The sequence below is a fragment of the Electrophorus electricus genome, chromosome 11 (genome assembly GCF_013358815.1).
Source record: "Electrophorus electricus isolate fEleEle1 chromosome 11, fEleEle1.pri, whole genome shotgun sequence".
Classification (NCBI taxonomy): Eukaryota; Metazoa; Chordata; class Actinopteri; order Gymnotiformes; family Gymnotidae; genus Electrophorus; species Electrophorus electricus.
Genome location: NC_049545.1, coordinates 7,353,046 through 7,372,469, shown reverse-complemented (window position 1 = coordinate 7,372,469; position 19,424 = coordinate 7,353,046). Strand labels below are relative to the sequence as shown.

At 37.3% G+C, this 19,424-nt stretch overlaps 1 protein-coding gene across 2 annotated transcripts; it reads right to left on the bottom strand.

The window, feature by feature from the left end:
• Positions 1-124: 124 nt before the first annotated feature.
• Positions 125-9,292, bottom strand: cuedc2 (CUE domain containing 2). 2 transcript variants are annotated; one of them, XM_027015788.2, is made up of 9 exons: positions 9,141-9,292; positions 8,196-8,274; positions 7,963-8,106; positions 3,224-3,285; positions 2,970-3,088; positions 2,580-2,744; positions 2,189-2,253; positions 1,474-1,534; positions 125-1,317 (listed from the first exon to the last, which is right to left on the bottom strand). In XM_027015788.2, exons 2-9 carry the CDS (start codon positions 8,267-8,269, stop codon positions 1,171-1,173), a joined length of 837 nt encoding a protein of 278 aa, XP_026871589.2. In that variant the 5' UTR covers positions 8,270-8,274; positions 9,141-9,292; the 3' UTR covers positions 125-1,170. The 2 variants fall into 2 exon arrangements, with proteins under 2 accessions (XP_026871589.2, XP_026871588.2); XM_027015787.2 differs by having other exon boundaries at positions 9,162-9,292.
• Positions 9,293-19,424: the final 10,132 nt, after the last annotated feature.

Genomic DNA, 19,424 nt, shown 5'->3' with positions numbered 1-19,424 from the left:
GAATATGACAAGGCTTAATGTCTAATGGCATAAACAATGCAGGGGGTGGGAGGGATAAATAGGTATAATTTGACCAGTGTATGATTTTTGACAAACTGCGGCTCAGTCTCTGGTTTTAGTACATTTTTGCTTTATTGAACAAAATACCTGCTAGTATTTAAACCATAATGCCCACAGGTGCCCATTAGTCCCTGCTCCTGATGGTAGTGTTGATTCCATAGAAGGGTACTGATATTGTTCTTGTAAGTTTACAGATTTTGGTATCCCAACCTCTCACCTTATTTGCAGTTTCATGAATGGTAATAGCAGCTATCACCTGAGACACAGCACAATTTGAATACAAGCATGACACCAACACAGTTACAAATATAGTACATTAATAAAACAGTAGTTATGAATAATGAACATTAAGGTAGAGCAAGGTGCTAACATCACCAAGGTCATGGGTTTGATTCCCAGTGAGCACACATTTTGTCATACCGATAAATATGCAAAGTTGCTCTGGCTAAGACAATGTGAAACGCTGTAAATGAACTGTCTGCATCCAATCACAAAAAAACCCCAAAACAAAACCAAAACACACACACACACACACACACACACACACACACACACACACACACACACAACATGCAGGGTTCTTAGCACCAAAGTACACAATACTTCTAATACAGAATAAATAAGTCAAATGAAGGACTTGTCAATTTAAATGAAATGTGATTTACGCTAAATACAATTTGAGCCCAGCTTGAGTTAATTTATACTAATAACCTGAAATCTGTTAATCCTTCTGTAAATAAATATTTGCATAAAAAAAAAAAAAGTGAATAATTGTATAAGCTTCAGAGCATTAGGGTAACTCCCAGGAATTAAAAATGCACAAGACATGGTAAAAAAAAGAAAAAAAAAAAAAAAAAAAAAAGCCATTTAGAAGTTGTTTTTTTTTTGTTAAATACCCCATTACATGTCCAATTTTAGTCTCAGTAAAGTGTATACCTTAAACTGGTGTTAGTACAAAAATATATATTAAAAAAAGGGAAAAGGTATGAAACTTGAAGTGATCACTCCAATTAGAACAGAATTATCCAAAAAGAAGGAAACTCAAATAATTTAAAACAAATTAAGATATTTGCATTTTATTAACATAACTGCACACGCGCTGGATGCTCATCAATGAAAGCGGTATTTGCGAGCTGGTTTGAGGCTAACATAAGTCTTTTTCATATCCTCCGTTTCATCTTTCTTAACCAGATGGTAGCGCTCCCCCTTAGTAGTCACCACTTGGTTGCCATGGTAACGCACCAGCTTCTTTGGGGCCTACAAGACATAAATCAGGTCTTCAATACTGTGAATCTATACTGCACACCGCTATAGAGCCTACTTAGATGCCTTACCTTATTCATCAGCTGTAAAACAATAGAAATGCTTTAAATTTTCCAGCAAAGGCATTAAACAACCAAAAAGATAACTCACATCTTTTGGTATGACTGGTCGGTGGATTTTCTTGTCTTCCTCGCTATCTACCAGCATATATCTGAAATAAAATAACTGTTAAAGTGACTACTGTGCATCTTGTGAAATTTGTCTGAAGGATAATACGATTTTTCAAACCTGTCCACAATTTAAGAGATAGGAAAGTAGCATGTTGACAAAGCAATGTACAACAGCAGGCAAAAAACAAGCATCCTTTCAACAAATGAGAAATGTGAAAGCAAACATTAAGTTTGAATCTTATTGAATAGGTTAACTGTTCCAATCCAGACTTCATTAGAGTAGCCACTTCTCAGTGCAAGTCATGCAAAATACAATACTGCCAATAACTTTAGTACTTGGAAACACTGCTCTGTAGCTTCTCATTGGCCTTAATTGCAACACAATTTGTGGCAGCCTTTAAAGATTTCTGGTATATATCCTTTTTGAAAGCAGGAAACTCAAAATATGTTTATTTGGAAGACTTTCTAAATAAGATCACATTTGATTGTTGGAATTCTGGGTTGAAAATACATCTCTTTTAAAATGTTCTTGTGCTAAAATAATGGTCTCTAAATCCAAATTTAGAAACCAAATAGGAAAATATGAAATTACCTGCCATAATATAGGTTAACCTCCAAGAAATTGTAGAATGTGAATTTGTACTTATCCTACACAGTTTAACATGTAAAAAAGAGGGAGTTGAGGGCACACTCACTTTTCTAAAATGCTAGCTTTAAGCTTCTCATCCGCCTGTGTAGAAATGTTCTTTCCTCGATTTGCCTGAAAAAAAAAAAGTTGCCACAACACATTTCAAGCAATACCTCCTCTTGTACTACACAGTTTAAGGCCTTCTTACATACCATTCAACATTTTAGAATAAGCTTTCATAGTACACAGCATTTTATTCTGGAACGTAGTTGGAATGTAAAAACTCTACTTTGCCATTGGTTCTAGCATGGAAGTTAAATGTACTTTAAGCTAATTCATAACATTACTGTGTACCTCAAAGTTGTGTGTTTGAAAGGCAAAAGGACTTATGGTTCAGGATCCCAGATGCTCAAGGAACAAATCAAGTATCACTAGAGTAATTTTACTCATTTACTCACGCCGAGAGGAGTGTGATTGAGCTGTACATCTCCTTCAATGATAAGTCTCACAGCTTCTTCCATGTCTCCTTTAGCGATAGACAATGCACTCCTGGCTTCCGTCACACTGCACTTAGGAAACATCTCCAAAAGGTGCTCTTGTTCATCCCACTCAGAAGTGCTCATCTATAATTCACACACCCCAATCATAGCCCCCTTTGTGTGTAAATATCAGATCATAAAGATGGCAGAGTACAAACAAAACTGTAACAAAAGATTTAGTTAAAAATGTTCTTATCCCATGGTAAACAATGAATCAAATAAGTAACCATTTCATTAAGATGGCTTTGAGTTTTATTCAAGAATGCCCTATTGTCAGGGTGTTGAAATTCAGAAAAGCATCCTGAAGACCTTGGCTGTGGCTCCTTCTACTGGTGACCCGTGACCATGAAGCTTTGGTACTGAAACTCCGTGGGCTAAATCAGGGGTCATGGGACAATTCCTTTCTCCCGTTTGTAACTCAAGGGATTCTTTAAAAGAGAGTATGATTTACATGTAGCATAACATGAAACATTTAAAAACAATGCATGTTCTTCACATAAATATGTAAAAAGTAAGAAGACTTGTTAAATGAATATAATTGACTTTGTGCCTTGATACATTACCTGGGTTCCGTGCTGAAGCCAATTTTGAAGCAAGACTGAACATCATTTCACAGACCTGAACACTGGAAGGATAAAAACATTACATAGTATACAGAATTATAACTAGGATTAAGTTATAATAGTGGAGAATATTTCCCCTGATGTAGTACAGCAATATACAGTGGTATGAAAGTTTTTACCCCCTTCCTGATATTTCCATTTTATTTATATGTTTGTCACACAAATGTTTCAGATCAAACAAATTTAGACAAAGTAAACAAAATGCAGTTTTTAAAAAAGATTTTTATTATTAAAAAGGGAAAAGAAAATCCAAACCTACATGGCCCTGTGTGAAAGTGATCGCCCCCTAAACCTAATAACTAGTTAGGCCACCCTTAGCAGCAACAACTGAAATCAAGCATTTGCAATAACAGGCAATGAGTCTTTTACAGTACAGTGGAGGAATTTTGGCCCACTCATCTTTGCAGAATTGTTGTTCGGCCATATTGGAAGGTTTTTGAGCGTGAACCGCCTTTTTAAAAGGTCATGCCACAGCATCTCAATCGGATTCAGGTCAGGACACTGACTAGGCCACTCCAAAGTCTTCATTTTGATTCTCAAGCCATTCAATTCAGAGGTGGACTTGCTGGTGTGTTTTGGACAATTGTCCTGCTGCAGAACCCAAGTGCACTTCAGCTTGAGGTCACGAACAGATGGCCGGACATTCTCCTTCAGGATTTTTTGGTAGACAGCAGAATTCACTGTTCCATTTAGCGTAGCAAGTCTTCCAGGTCCTGAAGCAGCAAAACAGCCCCAGGCCATCACACTACTACCACCACATTTTAATTGTTGGTATGATGTTCCTTTTCTGAAATGCTGTATTACTTTTACACCAGATGTAATGGGATAGGCACCTTCCAAAAAGTTCAACTTTTGTCTCGTCAGTCCACAGAGTATTTTCCCAAAATCCTTGGGGATCATCAAGATGTTTTCTGGCAAAACTGAGACAAGCCTTTATGTTATTTTTGCTCAGCAGTGGTTCTCATCTTGGGACTCTGCCACGCAGACCATTTTGCCCAGTCACTTTATGGTGGAGTCATGAACACTGACCTTAACTGAGGCAAGTGAGGCCTGCAGTTCTTTGGATGTTGTTGTAGGGTCTTTTGTGATCTCTTGGATGAGTCGTCGTGCACTCTTGGGGTAATTTTGGTTAGCTAGCCACTCCTGGGAAGGTTTACCACTGTTCCATGATTTCACCCTTTGTGGATAATGGCTCTCAGTGTGGTTTGTTGGAGTCCCAAAGCTTTAGAAATGGCTTTTTAACCTTTTCCAGACTGATAAATCTCAATTACTTTGCATCATTTGTTCTTGAATTTCTTTGGACCGCAGTATGCCATCTAGCTTTTAAGAATCTTTTTGTCTACTTTACTTTGTCAGGAAGGTCCTATTTAAGTGATTTCTTGATTGAGAACAGGTGTGGCAGTAATCAGACCTGGGTGCAGCTAAAGAAATTGAACTCAGCTTTCCAAAGATGTGATAGACCACAGTTAATTTATGTTTTAACGGGGAGGGGCAATCACTTTTTCACACAGGGCCATGTAGGTTTGGATTTTTTCCCCCCCTTAATAATAAAAACCTTCATTTAAAAACTGCATTTTGTGTCTGCTTGTGTTATCTTTGTCTAATATTTAAATTTGTTTGATGATCTGAAACATTTAAGTGTGACAAACATGCAAAAAATAAAAAAATATCAAGAAGGGGGTAAAAACTTTCACACCACTGTATTAATAAAATGTTATTTTACTAACACAGTACTCTGCTCAAAAATATTAAGAGAACACTTAAATCACATTGGATCTTGATAAATGAAAAATTAAAGTTGAAAGTCTTTGCTTATATAAATTGTGTACTTTGCTGAGAACAAAATGGCATAATGGTCAATGGAAACCAAAATCATCAAACCACTGAGGGCTGGATCACACCGAAAATAAATAAATAAATAAATAAATAAATAAATAAATAAATCACAGGCTGATCCAATTTGCACAAATTTCATCATGGCAACTCAATGTGAATCAGTACTGTGCATTACCCCCATATGCCTGTATGCAGTCCTGACAACATCTGGGCATACTCTTGATGAGATGACAGATGGTGTCCTGGGGGATCTCCTCCCAGACCTGGATCAGGTTATAAGTGAGCTCTTGGACAGTCTGTAGTACTACTTGGCAGTATCGAATGCACAGATATGTTATGTCCCAGAGGTTCTCAGTAGGATTCAATCACCGGAATGTAAGGGCCAGTCAATGTACAGTTATGTGCAAAATAATAGCAGTGTGTTTAAAACAACTGAGAAAAAGCTCAATCCTCATAATAGCATTTGTTTCCATATACACAAAGGAACTGGGAGCACTGTATATTCAATTCCAAATGAAAACAATGAATGAAATATCAATTTTTAAACTGAAAATGAAGAAAAAAAGAATAATGGGCTACTCAAAAAATAGCAGTGTCTTCATTTTCATTTACAAACTCGAATATTTAGAGTATAAACTGAAAGTTGTTTATAGATTTAGCTTTTCTGTTGATCACTGAACTAATATTTAGTTGTATAACCTTTATTTCTGACAACTGCTTTACATCTGTGTGGCATGGTGTCAACTAACATCTGACACCTGCGAACAGATATTCCAGCCCAAACTGACTGGACTACATTCCAAACTTCTTCTGCATTCTTGGGTTTTGCATCAAAAACAGCATGTTTGATGTCACTGCACAAATTCTCAATCAGATTAAGGTCTGGGGACTGGGCTGGCCACTTCATAACATCAATCTTGTTGGTCTGGAACCAGGACGTTGCCCGCTTGCTGTTGTGTATGGGCTCATTGTCCTGCTGAAACACCCATTTCAAGGGCATTTCTTCTTCAGCATAAGGCAACATGACCTCTTCCAATATTCTGATATATTAAAACTGGTCCATGGTGCCTGGTATGCGATAAATGGGTCCGACTCCAAAGTATGAGAAACATCCCCAAACTATGCTTGCACCTCCATGTTTTAGTCTTCAGTGTACTGTGGCTTGAATTCAGTGTTTATGGGTCGTCTCAAACTGTCTGTTGCCTTTAGACCCAATAAGAACAATCTTGCTCTTATCTGTCCATAGAATGTTGCACCACTTCTCTTTAGGCCAGTCAGTATGTTCTTTGGCAAACTGTAACCTTTTCAGCACTTCTTTTTTTTTCCACAGTAATACTTTAAGAGGGTTTCTTGCAAATAGTTTGGCTTCACGTAGGCATCTTCTGATTGTTGCAGTACTCACAGGTAACTGAAGATCTTCTTTGATTTCCCTGGAGCTGATCATTGGATGCTTCTTTGACATTCTTGTTATTCTATGATCTATGTGGATGGTAGTATTTCTTTTCCTACCATGTTTTTCAGGTTTTGTTTTCCATTTTAAAGCATTTGAGATCATTTGAGCTGAGCAGCCAATTATTTTCTGCACTTCTTTACATGTTTTCCCCTCTCCAATCATCTTCTGTCTGGAACAACACATTTTACTCACTGACCAAGGGCTAAAACCAGCAGGTACATTTGCTGCCCTCCTTCTTTAAATAAGGGCCATAATTGACACCTGTTTCTTCATAGAATGAATGACCTCACTAATTGAACTCCACACTGCTATTAATTTGAACACACCTCTTTCATTAAGCGAGTCAATTACAAACAATTAGCAGCGTGCATGTCATGACTGTTGATTCTGTTGGTTGCTTGTTACTCAGCTACACCTAGTCATGAATCCCCCCCCCCCCCCCCCCCGTATTATCTTTTCTGCCAAAACCAGTAATTAAATACATTAGTGATGTTAGACTGCTATTATTTTTCACATAACTGTATTTGTCACCCAGGAACTGCTTACACACTCTGCCCACATAAGGCTGGGCATTGTCCTGCACCAGGAAGAAGCCAGGTACCATTACACTGGTATAAGGCGTAACAGTAGCTCTGAGGATTTCATCCCAGCACCTAACAGCAGTCAAGGTACTGTTGGTTATCACATGGAGGTTTGTGCAACCCTCCAAGGATATGATTCCTCAGACCATCATTGACCCACTGCCAAACCAGTCATGCTGGATGATGTTGCAAACAGGATAATATTTCATGTCACATATGCTCAGTGTGAACTTACTCTTATCTATAAAGAGAACGGGGCACCAATGGTGGACCAGCAAATTCTGGTGTTATCTGGCAAATGCCAGTCGAGGTGCATGGTGCTGGGCTGTGAGTGCAGGTCCCATTAGAGGATGACAGGCCCTCATACCACCCGCATGGTGTCAGTTTCTGACAGTTTATTCAGAAACATGCACACCAGTAGCTCATGGGGGGGCCCATATGAATGTGCCATCCTGGAGGTGCTGGACTACCTGTGCAACCTGAATGGGCTGCAGGTATCACCTCATGCTACCAGTAGTAACAAGGACACAAGCAACTTGCAAAACTACAATACTGCAGAGAAGAATCAGAAGGCTAAGTAGAGAATAATTGTCTGTAGCCACCACCTGCAAAACATTTCACTTTTTTGGGGTGGTCTTGCTGTTGCATTAAACCAATTCACCGATTCACAATCGCTTATGCTTCCTAACCAGACAGATTTATATCCCTGAAGTTTAACTCACTTGATGTTATACTGTAATCATTAAGTATTCCCTGAATTTTTTGAGCAGTCTGTTTTAAAAGGCATTTATGTCCAAGATCTGCCTTACCTGTCAATATCAGAAAAGCCTGGAATGTAAGCTTCAAGCATCTCAACAAAGACCTCAACATCAAAGTTCTCCTCAACGCTAGCCTGTGATCCCAAATCTTCTAACACACCAGTAATGTATGACAGTAGCACGTCGTCTAGAGTGCTGAGGAAAATGTGGAGGAATGTCAGTTTAAGCATTTACCGTTTTCTCTTCTAGCAGGTAGTTGGAGAAAAATGTGCTGGTTAACTTACCTCAGATCTGCGTGCGGTATGTGTGATAGAACGAAATCGTATAACGCTTCATGAATGATTTTCTGAAGCTCCATCTTATCTGTAACCGACCAAGAAGCACAAACCACAAAAAGTTAATAAAACTGCCAATTTTGGAACCAAAACACAACTCTTTAATTTTAAAATGCAGTCAAAAAGAGGTACTGAAAATAAGCAGCGAGTTGGCTGGCTAGCTAGCTAACGATAGATTATAGCTGCCAAACGTTTAATTAACTAGCTAGCTAGGTTAGATAATTTAATTACTGATCTACACCTCTGTGCTAGGTACGGAAACGCCACATTAGTTGCCCATCATCAGAAAACATAACCGTAGCTGTCATACGGCAATCGTTAGCTATCATATCATGACTAGCTAGCAAGCTAACTTATCTACCTAACAATAATTATCCACATTTGAAATCTGTGCGCTTTAGCTGCTAACCAGGTAGCTAGCTAGTTAGTTGCCATAGACATCGCCACTTTGTTGATAATATCACGAATATAGCTAGCTATATGTCATCTTATTTTAAATACCGTACACATCGACAAGTTCGTTACAGCGTTAAGAACACTTAGCTAACTAGTTAGCTAGCGGTAGCTCCAACATATTGACTCTCCTTTAAGGTATCGGCTGTATTTCGCTTTTTTTGAGCAACCTTACTGCTACCTAGCTAGTTAGCGAATCGGCTAAGATAGCTAGATAGGTAAGCTAACCAATAAAGAATGATCGAGTTTGCAAAATAACGTTTGCATTCACAGTGATGGACACATCGATTTGATTTGTACTTTACTCTAAATCCTAGATGGTGGCTGGCTGAATAGTTAACCTAGCTAAACTGTAATATAATGGCAAGTTAGTTAGCTAGCTATACATAGCTAACCAAGATAGCTTTCCAATTTTAGCTTCATGATCTGGGTATCACCTACTTGGCGAGCAGAAAATCCTACCTTTTAAATTAATTATGAAAAAAATAAAACGGGCAAAAGGGAACACGGGATATTTGCAGATAAATCTATGTTGGTAAGGTAGCCTGTTAATGTAACGCTAAGCTTCAAGTCACTAATTTGTTAACCCTACGCGCCGTCATTTGTTCAAAATCTATTACATCATTTCCTTCAAAATGTAAACATAGACTCGTGCTATAGGCATATACTCGTATTGCTTTATTTGGAAGCTTTTACAGAAGGACTAATCTTAAATTAGGAGTCATAAGACTTTGCGTGTGGTGTAATTATATATTAAATGGAGGCATATTTCGACAATTTCGAAATCTTTATGGAGCAATGCTCACTGGAGCTCACTGCTGAGACTAACTGAACATAAAAATTAAAAACAATGACTTTGTAAACCTGAATTACGATAATAGTTAAATAATCATAATATAATCGTAATTATATTGATCTGTTAAGATTATGGTCCTTTGACATTTTTAACACACTTGCAGGAACCACGACAGAAACACTTTGCCAACAGGATGCTTAGAGAAACTTTCATCTTTTGGTCTCGGTACGTCATAAAGTACAAATCACCTATCCAAGTTTACCACTCAAATATTTATCATAATCATTAGGCCTGCAATCATATTAGTCTTTATTAGTAATCTACAGGTTGGGCAAGAATATCTAAGCAATTCAGTTTCATTGCTTACAGTATTTAGGTGACACTTTTATCCAAAGCAACTTACAATAATGACTGAATACAACTTAAGCAATTAAGGGCCTTGCTTAGAGATCACTTGGCAGTAGTGGGGCTTGAACCAGCAACCTTCCAATTGCAAGTGAAGTACCATAACCACTGAGCTACTACTGCTGGGAGCTAGACTTAGCCAGTCCTATTCACATACAATTATACATTATCAAAGACTGTCACAGTATCAAAAGATTAAAGACATGGTCACCCGATTGCTTCTACTTTATAAAATGTGGCAAAAAATACATATGGGCAATTTAAAAAGTCTGTAGATGGTAAGGTGACTGAATTAGTAGAAATGCATATTTAAGGAATCATTTATTCCTTTATTCCTAAAATGCTAAATTGCATTTTTGGAAAATTAATTAACGTTTTCAACTTACGCAAGGAACTGTCAAAATGTATTTAATTTTTTCAGTTACATCCTGTCGAACTGGCAGCAGCAAAGAGTGATGTGAGCTGTCATGGTCTCAGCTATGTTGTACTAGTTCATACTGCTATGGTTGCTGGGCACACATTGGCATTTGAGATGTTTAGTTCTACATAGTAAATGTATTAAATAATAAATATAGCACATGTTAATCATATGCATCTGTGTTTGTGTGTTTCCGTTTGCAGCTTCTCTAGAGTCATCTGCTGCCAGCTGAATGGTTCCATCTGCCCAGGGCAGGAAACATAGTTCATGTAGCTGATAATTAGTGTAGGCAAGTTGGCTGTATTCTGTTTAAACTCTCGTACGTTAGAGGCATTGGAATTGCCTTACAAAATGCACACATCAATGAAACCTATCACCAGCTGTTGCAGATACCAAAGTACACAGGGTAAGAATATATTGGAATATTTAATTGCACTTTATGTTTTTAGTAACTGTGATTGACACTAATTGTCAGAATATATCGGTTTAGAAACGGATGAGATTCTAATGCAATCAAGTTTGTAAGGAGAACACAAGAGAAAGTAAATATAGTTTTTCTTCTTTAGTGAGTTATGGTGTGCATGTCTTTTAATTTTAAAATGTTAGATTAAAATATTATTGTTTTAAAGGTCTTTTGATTAAATCCTCTGAAAATATAAAATTTTGTTTTTTTAATCTTTAAATCAAAGCAATTTCCTTTTATTTGATACTTTCTGCATTGAACATTATTAAGAACATTACTGAGAAAATGAATTATCTCATATACCTACAAATATAAAGCACAGCTCAACACTAGATGGCTGCATTGAGTTACACATACCATTTCCAATATTGCCCTAACACTGCTCGTGTTTGTAATACTTTAATGTATACACTTTCTCTCCTAGTAAGGAATGTAAAATTTTAATGTATAATGATGTTTTGTAAATATGTAATAAGCTAAGTACTTGAATTAGAAATGACTAATTTACTGCATCATTATATAATTTCTTGACACTGGAGTTGCTGCATTTCATGTTTATAGCAGTAGAAAGTTATTCTCATTTGTAACATGGATATAGCATATTTTCATATAAAGTTATAAAGATTAGGTAGATATGCTTTGAGATTCTTTAAAAGGTTCCATTATAAAACAGCATCAAAAACACAGTAAACATTATGGTTATCTATTCAAATAAAAAGGCCTGAACAGCAAAGGCTTTCATTTGGCCTAACTTTGGCTTTGTTGTTTTTGGAGAAACAGTTGTAGTTGAGCCATTCATTCAATTTTTCTTGGCATCCACTTATTTTCCACTTGATGGCATGATGTGGCCCATCTGCCAGTATGCCAACACCCAGGAGCATGAGGTTGGGCCCAGAGACCCCTGCCCCCCAGCCTGCAGGGACCTGTGTCTCATCAAGCACATCACATTACTGTGAACAGCTTTACTGGCTGCTTGCAAAAAGTTTAGACAAGGTTTTGCCACTTTTCTCAACCATCCTGATGTTTCATGAGGTCTGCATTTAGTGAGCAGTGAAAGACAATCCATAATTAGCTTTTTAATGTTTATTAAATTCTAAATTGTTGTTAGTGTTATTCTACTTAATTTTCCAAGTGAGAAAGCAATATTATGCTATATAATTTAAAATATATTTATTTAGTTATGTAAGGTGTATCATTAACATGCAAATAGTTCAATACTTTGTTTCTGGTAAATACTACTCTAAAACAGCTAAAAAATTTCTTCATTTATTTAAAAGTTTTTTTGATAGATATGCATGTATCTAGTATATAGAGATTAATTAATATATTTGAAACATTTTGTAGTAAGAAGTTCCAGATTTTTACTTGCAGCAAGTGGTGCCGTCAAGCATGCCATTATTACAATGAATGGTCAGGAAACACAATGTGTATATTGTACTTAGTGCAAAAGATTTCCATCTTATTAGAGACAATGGTGGAAGACTTCAGATCTGATTTGCAATTTCTTCTCCTTCGTTAGATGAACCAAACACAGTGCAAATAATTTACTGCCAAATTAATTACCTTTTACCCAACTTTAGACAATAATACCAGGAGCTGTCTTTTGGAACACTTTTCTAATTATTTTATTAATGCTTGATTTGCAGTTCATGCACAGTGATTTCAAATTTAAATTTTATTATATTTTCTTCAATGTATATTATTGCATCACAAAATGTTATCTTAAATTTATATGTTACCTTAAATTAAATTACGTAAGTGCCAAAATCAAAACAATGGATTTTCTTTTAGAAATTGTGCAAATCTGTTTTTACACTCATCTGTATTTACACTCCTTGATTGTATAATTTCAGCACATTTCTCTAACTTTAATGTTGTTTGAGAAGATGAAAAGATACTGTGGATTTTTAGTGGTGAGTCTGCAGAGTCATGTGAACATGTAGAGAACCACATCATATTTTAATATCAATTTATCATTGACTCTAATGAGGCATTTTTGCAGCCTGTTTTGAATGAGATGTATCATCTATGTTAAGATGCGGTAAAAATGTTATCCTTTTAAAATTCATATAACAACCCATTGACTTGCTCAGCTTATTGCATATTTGAACGTAAAACTTGCATTACCTCCATTCTTTGTATTTTCTTCCCTTCAGAATCACTTTATATACAAGGTTATTCTTGTGGTGGGACTTATCAGTTTTTTGCTGTTAAGTTATAAGTTTTTGAAACTGTAATAATAATAAAATTATGAAGCAGTGTGATTGCTTGAAGTATACCGACAGACTCAGTAAACTTTTTCCTGCTCTGTGGCCAGTGTATCAGGCTTGGGGGTCTGGAGCTGTATCAAGCCATCAGAGCTGGCTTATCCGGCCTCCTGCGAGGCCATGCTTGCCTTTCCGTCTGGCTCCTGCTTAGATCCTGTCTCAAGGAAATGGGCACCAGACTGGTCACTGCCCCCCAAGATCCACCATGAACAGGAGGCATAATACCGTCTTGTGGACTAGACCCAGTCTTACCCTAGTTTAGTTGAGGAACAGCGTGTTGCCAAAGTGAAATCTTCTGGAAATATTTACTCATATTCTGAAAATATTAATAAACACTTTTAAGAAGTCAAATTTTATAGAATAAAAAAATACTAAATGTTTTGTGATTATTTTGTTTTACTAGATTTTCCGTAGCAGTGAAAGATTTTTCAGATCATGATCAACAGTTAAAATTTGAGGTATTCTTAATATATTTTGAATGCTAGGTGATATATTATGGGCAAGAACACGAGTCATTGCAGCCAGTGTCTATGTACTTTCAAACTCTAAAAAGAGAATTTTATTCGACTATTTGTTTTAAACATTTTGAGGGTCAGTTTGTCCCATCATGAACTTTGAAGTTTATAGCAAAGAAAGCCAAGATCATTACCCAGCATACAAGTATTGTAGGTTGACTTTGTGTGAGAACAACACAGAAAACTGTAGCATATAATTCAACTGGCCCCAAGCTGTAGGCGAGTTTTAGGATGCTTCATGTATGAATCAGCAGTGAACTGGTTAAACTGTGCCCTGCATCCATCTTCAGGACCCCCCACATATTAACATTGATCTGCTGAAACTCAAGAACAAGCATGTTATCACTTCCAATGGGAAAATTCCGCTGTCCATGATAGAGTAAGGGCACAACATTTATGACAAATGACCTTACTGATGTCTTTTGTCTTCCTGTCAATAGTCTGGTTTTCGTCCAGGTTGTGGATCAATAGAAGCTTATCTTTTCATAAGGTGAGGCATTGTCGGCTTTCCTTGTTTTGTGGAAATAGAGATTTCGTTCTTATCAAATATATAAATAGATATTTGTATTTTACAACAAATAATCCCCTGTAAATTTGCACATGGCAGGAATATTTTGTGAAATCAGTAGTCAGTATGAGAGATGGCATTCTTACCAGTGTATGTACATTTTTAGGACTGCTTCCAAAGCTTTGGGTGTCTCTCATGTGTGAGACTGCTCAGTGGAGAGTAGACTCCCCTCGGTAGAAACATCTGTTGTAGAAGGGCCTGTCACTTTCCCTTTTGTAAGCTCTGTCTCTTCCTCAGACTTAGACTGTCATCCGGTTTGATCATTTATGTGGCTGAGAGAATAATGTAGAAAAATCGGGCATGCGTTTATTCAGTTCAGGGACTTTGTGGTTTTTCAGTATCAGATTCTTTGTGACTAGCATTAAATATGGTAATGTAATTGAGGTAGATTGTGATTTTATTTTAAAAGAGAAATGAGGTTGCTATTTTCATTTGGCATGTCAGGTTGAAAGATGCTCACTCAAAATTTATGAGACACATTTGAACTCTCTATACTGTACAACTCTTTAACAGCAGAGTTTAATTTCCTAAGTTTTTGTTCTTGTTTAAAATGATCATTATCTTCATACAGGACCACCACAGTCTGTCATTAAGTCAGACAAGATCTGTTGCATTCGATCTCCATTTGTGGAAGCTCATGTAGTCAAGTTTGAAGGGGCTTTAAGGTGTGGTGCTTTTCAAGCAACACAGGAAGTGTTTTCAGAACAGCATCACAACAGTGCCACAAGGCTCTTCACCTCTCAGTATCTTCAGGTCAGCTGCCATTTATCTTGTGTCAGGGAGTACCTTGAAGTGATTCCTCATCTGAGCTCAACATTAGTGTCCCGTCAAAACACTGGGCTGGACTGATGTTTGTGCCACTTTGAAGGAGCCATAAATAAGGGTGGAACACACTGGCTGAACAAAGAGCTCAACCTTCAGTTGCACTTATTACTGTACTGAGACATGGCTGTACTGTACAGCTCTGCCCTAGGCCTTCTGAAGTCTGATTCTATTTTTTTTTTTTTTGTTTATTGATGATATTGAAATAAAATATGTGGTAATAGCTAATGAAATAAATCTAAGTACTAATGTGCACATGTTTTAAATAGATATTTTTATTTTATGGAAAATTTGGAAAATAATTTGTACGGTTTGACTTTTTGTATGAGCAGTATCACATTTTTTAATTGATAACTAAGACCAATTTTGTGACCATTTTCTGAGACCGCAAGATGTCTGCATTATTACAAATACTATTTTTTTATTATTAAATTACTAATTATTTATTACTAAAGTATTACAGTTACTTACAATTATTAGTTTTTTAAGAGTTTATTTTTAGAATTTAATGAGCTCTGTTGATCTTTAACACCTTATTTTACCTCGTAAATATTTAAACTATCAGATGACAAAATGAAATAACAATTTGCTATAACACAGCAAACATAGTCATATTAATGCAGACTAAGCACAAACAGATGTTTGCAGCTAGAATGGTTACATTGATGGGTGCATTCTGTGGCTATAGTCTTGCCTATGAAAATGGAAATTATTCTTGGCTGAAAACATGCATGGCTTAGGAGTAAAGGCCTCATCCCACTCTTGCCTGTCACCATTTTGCTCATCTTGCACGCAGAGTGGAATTCCAGCCGTAGTGTGCTGGTGTGTGTGTTTTGTTCTGTGACTGTATTCCATTCTTCTAACTTTGTTCCATTGACTGAGCTGCCCTGAGTGAGGTATGAAGCACTGGTTTTCTGTGCCAAAGGTACACTAGCATTACTGTCGGAGGAAAATAAAGCCTGCCGTTTCGCTTTGTTGCCACCAGATGCAATTCTGCAGCAAGAAAAAGTGGCAGCACTCTTTGTACTAAGTTTGAGCTTAGACTAGAAATAACACATTTTTTAACACAGTACATATAAATTGAATCTCTACCTGATATTACTGTAATATTTTACATGTTTTATCTTTCACTTATCAACATTTTTCTTTTCCTCTCTTTTTGTGGTTGAATGTAATTTCTAAACATATCTTTGCATTTACTGATAAAATATATTGCCTTTTTTTACCCAGAATGCACAATGATTATAATTCATGTACTGTTAAACCTGTTATTCCCAGTAATTAGACTCCCATTTGTTTTAAAAAAGAAAATACAATTTTACAGGACACTTTGAGTTTGCTATCAATTTTGTGAGGATATACTGTTATGGCAAATTGACACTTAGTAAAATACATGATTACAAGTTCCTGTTCCTTATCTTCTTCAGACAATCCCTAGACACACAGCTGTTTCCCCTGTGACCAATTATCAGATCACCTTTCTAGGCTTCCAGCCTATATGATTACACTCCTACAACATAAAACTGAAATGTTGTCTTTCCTTGCTCAACAAGACAACACTAGTTGCATTCAGTCTTTGAAATGAAATGTTTTCTTTTACAAGACAGGGTCTTTCACAAGACAAAGCCAAATGCCTTTGGTACTTTTGCCTTTTAACATTAACATAACTTTTGTAGTTTCTAATTTTTGGATGGATATTTGGTTGTTTATACAGATTAAATTTGATATGTGTATGATAAAAAAAAAGAAAATAACATGAAGCCAAATGTGATTTTATTTTCTTTGATATCCAACTTTAAAAAAATAATTGAAATATAAGTGAATTGAAAATTTTAATTTAAATGTCAGTTATAAAAGTACATCTGATATGTGAACAGTTATAAACCTTTTTCAGTGGATTTGTTTAAATGGGGTGTGTTCCTTTATAAAATATCTTTATATGACACATTTCATATTGTGCTTTTGTGGATCCATCCTTTTTGAATTTTCAATATCAGAGCATCCAAGGGAAAATACTTACGCATAAGGAAGGCTTTGTGAGCTGCAGATTTAGCAGTAGAGGCCATGTCATTTTCATACTGATTAATTATCTTCCACTCTGATGTTCCGGCAATGAACTGGCCTCTTCTCTATCTCTGCGATATATTTTATCTCCCGCCACCATTCATGTACACATTTATTGGATGCGAGGACCTCAGGATTCATCTTTTGGCCACCAGAGAAGCATAACTAATGGCAACATTAGAGTGGCTTTGTGAACGAGGAGACCGGATGCGAGTTAACCAAGCAAGAAATAATCTAGGATTTTATATTCTGCATGAACGAGCATAGGATATGCCAGGAATAAATTTATCCTCCAAAATAATTTGGGAGTGAGTTTTTTCAATGGGATGATTTTTGGAGGGGGATTGCGGTTGCTGATATGGAAGGAGGGGATTCCTATATGTTCCTGTGACATTTTAAGCAGATAATTGCTGTCAGTTTAATGTCCTGTCGAGGTCAAATGATCTAGTTTGTCTCTGACCATGGGTGTGGATGGGCTCCATTTAGACCTGCAGGTCTCTTTGTGTGTATTGAGGACCTGGCCTGTTCTTCCCCTTGAGCTCACACAAGGATTTTTCTGAACGGATGACATTGCCACACAAGCTGTCTGAAGAATCCCCTTTAATTAAAGTGACATTTGAAGCTTTTCTTGGACACTAATAAACCTGGAAACCCATTAAGATCTTCCTAATTACTCCATGTGGGAGAAAGGAGAAACACATGGGCAGCCAGCGCTAGGGTAAGCCTGCTGGCATTTGGCCCCAGAAGCTTAGCGCCTCACAAAAGAAAATGTCCCCTCAGTTACCCATCCCTCCCTCCCAGCTGAGCTCCGCTCCCCCCGTGTTTTTGCTTCCTATGAATGGAGCTATATGACATGTCAGTCTTAGAGTGTCCATTCATGGAGTGCAGAGAATGTGTGAATGAAGTCTCTTAATTAGTGAGGCCTCTCTGAGTCACCTGACTCATCATTAAGGTGGCTTTTTGCAGGCCCTCTGTTTTGATGTGAGGCGGGCAGGGGCATCCTTTTGTGTACAAGCTCAACATGACAGTCACTGCACAGGCATCCGAAGAGTCAAAATGGAGGAATTGTTGGAAGGTTTATTGGAAATTGATAAACAATTGATAAAATTGAACAATTGCTGTGACTTTGTCATTTGCTTTGTCACTTTGGCACACTTTGTCTCTTTTTGTGACTTTTTCTGTCTTATGTTCTGGCACTCCTTGTGTCAGAGGATAAAGAACAAGCATTTATTAGTATAGCGGTTATTTGGGAATATTAATACTGCTATTAATCTGAAGATTTAGCATTTTAGAACTGAGTGGTGACATTCAGTTTTGTATGGGTTATGCATGCATTTTATAAATAGTGACTGACCCTCATTTTATTGTCATTGCTTATGATTTATAGGGTTGGAAGTGTTATTATTAGGAGGAGATGCACATGCAGTCCATTTTCCTAAAGAATTCAAATATGATTTAAACAAAGTCTGCATGCTGCCAGAACTTACTGCCAAGCAAATTGGTACAGATGATGAAATCTTGTTTTTGGTGTGTCTTTATGTGGTGTTTAAGTCTAAACAGCCCCTGGCATTTTCCTCCTAAAGCTGGTACAAACAGGCTGATGTGTGTTTAGCGCATGTCCTAGCCGGCAGATTAATGACATTAACGAAGTTTCCATTAGGCCAACGATGGGGGGAGACAGGGGCGTCCATGCAGAAAGCCACATGACTGAAGCACTGATAAGAGAAAATGAAACACATCTCTGTGGGCCAAGAGGGCCAGGAAATGCCACTCCAAATTAGCCGTCGGCCAAGTTTGTTGTTACTTCATTAGCCCAACAGCCTTGGGAAAAATAAAGAGGGAGGTTGTGACCTCTCTTGTGTCCAAATGGGAGGCCCCTGAGGAGAGTCTCCAAAGTTTGTATTCTCTCTCTCTGTCTTTCTCTCTAGCCCTTTGTCTCTGTGTGTCTCTCTTGCTCGGTCTCTCTGTCTCTCTCTAACACTCTGTCTCTGTGTCTCTCTTGCTCTGTCTCTCTGTCTCTCTCTAACACTCTGTCTGTGTCTCTCTCTTGCTGTCTGTGTCTCTCTGTCTCTCTCTAACACTGTCTCTGTGTCTCTCTTGCTCTGTCTCTCTGTCTCTCTCTAACACTCTGTCTCTGTGTCTCTCTTGCTCTGTCTCTCTGTCTCTCTCTAACACTCTGTCTCTGTGTCTCTCTTGCTCTGTCTCTCTGTCTCTCTCTAACACTCTGTCTCTGTGTCTCTCTCTTGCTGTCTGTGTCTCTCTCTTTCTAGCCCTCTGTCTCTCTCTCTGTCTCCAGCCCCCTCTCCCCCCATGGCCCACATTTTTTTCAATGCTACAGACAGGTGGCTATGATGGACAGGTCTTTCCCTAAACAAGAAATGAAATGCATTAATAGATAACTATTTAT

Bases quoted from the DNA above. Each gene is read 5' to 3' on its own strand.
- cuedc2 (XM_027015788.2), bottom strand. From the start codon at position 8,269: ATGGAGCTTCAGAAAATCATTCATGAAGCGTTATACGATTTCGTTCTA. The intron at 8,107-8,195 runs GTAAGTTAACCA...CATTTTCCTCAG, and splicing joins ATACCGCACGCAGATCTGAG to CACTCTAGACGACGTGCTAC. The intron at 1,535-2,188 runs GTGAGTGTGCCC...ATTTTATTTCAG, and splicing joins AAAGCTAGCATTTTAGAAAA to ATATATGCTGGTAGATAGCG.